Genomic DNA, 5,027 nt, shown 5'->3' with positions numbered 1-5,027 from the left:
TACTTAACCACTGGGATTGTAATATTCAACATTTTGCAAAAGAATCTGTGAGACTATATTTTATAGAGGAATTGGAGAGAGAACAAAAAGGCTAAGGGAACACAAAAATAAAATGGATCTACAAAGAAAGCAGCACCATATGTTGTTGTTGCTGTTGCTGTTCAGTTGCTCAGTCATGTCCAACTCTTTGTGATCATGGACTGCAGCATGCCGGGCTTCCTTGTCCTCCACCATCTCCTGGAGCTTACTAAAACTCATTAACTAATTAATATTTGAGGATTCAAAAAAGCTTTACTGTGTGTATATGTGTGGATGTTCCTGTGTGTCTGTTGTATTTGCTTGATATACACTTGGCTCTAAAGTTTTTAAAGTAATTCAAGTCATCATGGTCATATCAAAATAATTTACTACATAAATATTGTTTGTTATGACATAATATAGAGCATCAGTTAAAAATTTGAAGCACAGTCAGTATTCATTGTTTTAGTTAATGATTATTATTGTGACTAAAAGTAGTCTTTACACTTTTTAATCCTGTGCAAAAAATGAAATAATACTATCCACATAGGTTGCTATCATGCCATGATGATGTCAGTCATTGAAAGTATGTTTGTTAGCATTATAAATTTTCTGGAATTAGGCAACACATCGATCATTCATTTACAGTAACTGTGTCCTTTCATTTCCTTCTCATCAACCATGCTCTGTTTCAATTTAGGCCAATTATTACAATTAGTCTGATCCTGGGGTTCCCTTATTTGTCTTCCTTCACTTTTCTGAGCCTCAACCCGCTTCATACAAGTCATACAAAGACCTCTATTAGAGTTATATCCAACAGCCCCTCTTTCTCAAATGCTTCTTCATCCTTCCACTAGTATTCCAGTTACTTTCCCTGGTTTCTCATTTTCTAAGATTAGAAGGAAAACTCTTTACCTTTGAATTTATAACCTTGCATCCATTTTCTGTTTCTTTTTTCAGGCTTAGTTGCCACTATACATGAGAGTCGCTGCTTCTGCTAAGGCCCTACATCATCTCATATGATTCAGTGTACACAGACCCCCTCTCGCCTCTGTGTCCACTAAGTTCCTCATGACTCTAAGCATTGTCTTCCCCCAGGAGAGAATTTGAGTAGTTTTTCAAGATATCAGAAGCTCTTTTTTTATTTTTTTAATCTCGAATAAACTCATAAGGATACAGAACTCAATAGAATTTAGGTATTTATTACTGGAGACAATGAATTCAGGGTTGCATTATGAAAAAGTGACATCTTTTTCATGTAATGTAATTAACCATAATATGAGATACATGGAGAAAAGGAATAATGTGACAGAGTTTATTCTACTGGGACTCACACAGAATCCGAAGATGCAGAAAGTCATATTTGCTGTGTTTCTGGTGGTCTATGTTGTCTCTGTGGTAGGGAATGTGTTCACCTCAGTCACTATCACTACGAGCCCATTATTGGAGTCCCCCATGTACTTTTTCCTGGCTCATCTCTCTTTTATTGATACCTGCTATTTCTGTGTCAATACCCCTAAGCTCATTATAGATTCATTCTATGAGAAGAAAATCAGCACTTTCAATGGATGCATGACTCAAATATTTAGAGAACATTTCTTTGGAGGTGCTGATGTCATCCTTCTCACTGTGATGGCCTTTGACCACTATGTGGCCATCTGTAAGCCCTTGCACTCTACGACCATCATGAATCAGCAGCTGTGTGGACTGCTAGTGGGAATGTCATGGGTGGGAGGCTTTCTTCATGGAATCATTCAGATCCTCTTCATCTTCAGGTTACCCTTCTGTAGCCCTAATGTCATAGACCACTTTATGTGTGATCTGAACACTTTGCTTGATCTTGCCTGCACCGATACCCACACTCTAGGGCTCTTTGTTGCTGCCAACCGTGGGTTCATCTATCTGTTAACCTTCCTTCTGTTGATGGGCTCTTATGTGGTCATTCGGCACTCCCTAAGGACCTACAGCTTGGAGGCGAGGCAAGAAGCACTGTCCACCTGCATCTCCCACGTTACAGCAGTCGTTTTTTTCTTTGTGCCCTGCATATTTTTGTACATGATACCCGCAGCTATTTTACCTATTGATAAAGCAGTGGCTGTATTCTACACTATAATAACTCCCATGTTAGATCCCTTAATCTATACTTTAAGAAACGACCAGATGAAAAATGCCATTAGGAAATTGTTTAGTCGGAGAACACTTTCAGATGTAATATAAATGTGCCTGGACACCAAAGTCAATTGAAGAGAGGCAAAGTTCAAAAGGATATGTTTGACCAAAGAAAGAAGCTAGTATAACTCATAAATTCTACAAAGAAGGCAGAATAAACAGTCGTATAAATGGGACAAAAAATAGACTTTTGCAAAATTGGAAAACTATCAAATTTTTACCTATTTATCTATCTTCATTAATGTTTATGGATTCAAAATTATTTTTCTAATAAAACAAAAGTAAGAAAATATGCTGATATTTATTAATAATTTCAATTACAATCCAAAGTGTAAACATATCTATTATTGCCTTATTAGAAGTGAGCAAGGAATATGTTTCAAAGCAAAAGTACTGAGGAACCAGTAACCTGAACCTACCTGAACTGTCAGACCATATTCTTAAATGCTACGATGTACAACAAGGCCATAATATTCAACAAGCAACATAGTTACATTTGTTAACATTTATAGAAACAGTTCTGCTGAAATATATATTTATATAGATATATATTATACCTTGGTATATCTGGTCCCATCACTTCATGGGAAATAGATGGGGAAACACTGGAAACAGTGTCAGACTTTATTTTGGGGGGCTCCAAAATCACTATGAAAGCTAATTGCAGCCATGAAATTAAAAGATGCTTACTCCTTGGAAGGAAAGTTATGACCAGCCTAGATAGCATATTAAAAAGCAGAGACATTACTTTGCCAACCAAGGTCCGTCTACTCAAGGCTATGGTTTTTCCCATGGTCATGTATGGATGTGAGGGTTGGACTGTGAAGAAAGCTGAGCGCTGAAGAATTGATGCTTTTGAAGTGTGTTGCTGGAGAAGACTCTTGAGAATCCCTTGGACTTCAAGGAAATCCAACCAGTCCATTCTAAAGGAGATCAATCCTGGGTTTTCATTGGAAGGACCGATGCTGAGGCTGAAACTCCAATACTTTGGCCACCTCATGCGACGAGTTGACTCACTGGAAAAGAGTCCGATGTTGGAGGGATTGGAGGTGGGAGGAGACGGGGACGAGAGAGAATGAGATGGCTGGATGGCATCACCGACTCGATGGACATGAGTTTGAGTGAACTCTGGGATTTGGTGATGGTCAGGGAGGCCTGGTGTGCTGTGATTCATGGGGTCGCAAAGAGTCGGGCACGACTGAGCAACTGAACTGAACTGAACTGATATACACTATCATAATGTGTGTGTGTATATATATATATATATATATATATATATATAGTTGTCATTATATATGAATAAATGCTAATGATTTTAATTAATAATATTGACCACTTTTTATGTGTCATAGTTGATAGTTTTATGTCAAGTAGTGTGTTATTGTGGTGTGTAATTATTCTAGGAATATAAAAAAAAATGGACCATTTAATATCTAAGTAGTAATGATATACTATATTTCAGAATTTCCTGTTGTATTCACAATCACTTCGAATCACTCATGTAACCATCTTATCCTAATAAGGAATCAGAAGTAGGGATGATTCAAATAAAATAATATTTAATGTCAGAATTTCAGTGTATGAAGTATATAAATAGTCATAATTCATAAAGTATTTACCTGCTTGCTAATATTTTTTTACAATTAACCCAATGTCTGGTTCATGAAAAACGCGAATAAATAGTATAAGTGTAAACAAAAGTGAATAACATTAATAAAATGAAGATAAATAAGGTAGTGATAGAGATTAGGGAGCTTTTTCTACTTTTATGTATTTCAGAGTCTGGGATGAATTCTAGTTTTATCTCCTTGGAAACCACAATTTTCATTTATTCCCACTTAAACTATGAAAAAGAAAGAAACTAAAACTGTTTCTGTAATCAAAAGAGCAAACTATTTACCTTTTATTCTTTGTGCTATTACCGAGATTTCATTGTTGTGTTACTGTGGGTTTTTTCTGTTATTTGTTAATCAATTTGCTTTGGGTAACATTATATTAAGAAAAGTTGTTGTTGTTGTTGTTGTTTTTAATAAGTATCTTCAGTTACAAACAAAGTAATTTCAGTATAAATGTATTCCATTTAACACTTTCATCCTTCATTCATTAAGGAACAAATAGTTTTGGGTCCAAGGAATGAATAGAACACATTAATATTTGCTTGGGTTTCAGTGATAAAGTGGAGGAGGAACTGGCAACTCACTCCAGTACTCTTGCCTGGAAAATCCCATGGACGGAGGAGCCTGGTAGGCTACAGCCCTTGGGTCATGAAGAGTCGGACACGACTGAGCGACTTCACTTTCACTTTTCACTTTCATGCATTGGAGAAGAAAATGGCAACCCCCTCCAGAATTCTTGCCTGGAGAATCCCAGGAACGCGGGAGCCTGATGGGCTGCTGTCTATGGGGTCACACAGGGCCGCACACGACTGAAATGACTTGGCAGCAGCAGCAGTGATAAAGAGAAATTCAAGAGATGCCTTCACAAAATTTAGGACCACTGAGAGACCCTCAAAGGTACAGGTGATTACAATGCAGTTTTACAAAAAATAGGACAGTGGAAACAAAGGATCCTGTGAGAGCATGCTTGATGGATATACAACAAAGACTTTGGAATCAGAAAGTTTACAGAGTGAAAAAAATTCTCAAAACTGAAACTAAAAGTATGAGAAAATGTTACCAGAATAAATAGGCAGCAATTGAAGTAAGAGTGTTCTTGGAGATGGAATATATAACAAAGGCTAGAAGGTGAATGTAAGAAAACAGGGATCCTAGTAATTTTGATAGAGTTGTAGTTGTGAAATCAACTATTCCTTTAAAGTTATTCATTGTATTCCCACTATA

The 5,027-nt window shown here is 36.7% G+C and overlaps 1 protein-coding gene across 1 annotated transcript; it reads left to right on the top strand.

Annotated features, from left to right (window-relative positions):
• The first annotated feature begins 1,269 nt into the window (after positions 1-1,269).
• Positions 1,270-2,235, top strand: LOC129560286 (olfactory receptor 4C13-like). The gene has a single exon (XM_055432372.2). The coding sequence runs from the start codon at positions 1,297-1,299 to the stop codon at positions 2,233-2,235; it is 939 nt and encodes a 312-aa protein (XP_055288347.2). The 5' UTR covers positions 1,270-1,296.
• The last annotated feature ends 2,792 nt before the right edge of the window (positions 2,236-5,027 follow it).

The sequence above is a fragment of the Moschus berezovskii genome, chromosome 16, assembly GCF_049115385.1.
Source record: "Moschus berezovskii isolate FMDL1 chromosome 16, NW_MosBer_1.0, whole genome shotgun sequence".
Classification (NCBI taxonomy): Eukaryota; Metazoa; Chordata; class Mammalia; order Artiodactyla; family Moschidae; genus Moschus; species Moschus berezovskii.
The sequence above is the reverse complement of the archived record's forward strand: the minus strand, read 5'-3'. Positions and strand labels throughout refer to the sequence as shown.

Excerpts from the sequence above, each read along its gene's own strand:
- LOC129560286 (XM_055432372.2), top strand. The coding sequence starts at position 1,297 with ATGAGATACATGGAGAAAAGGAATAATGTGACAGAGTTTATTCTACTG.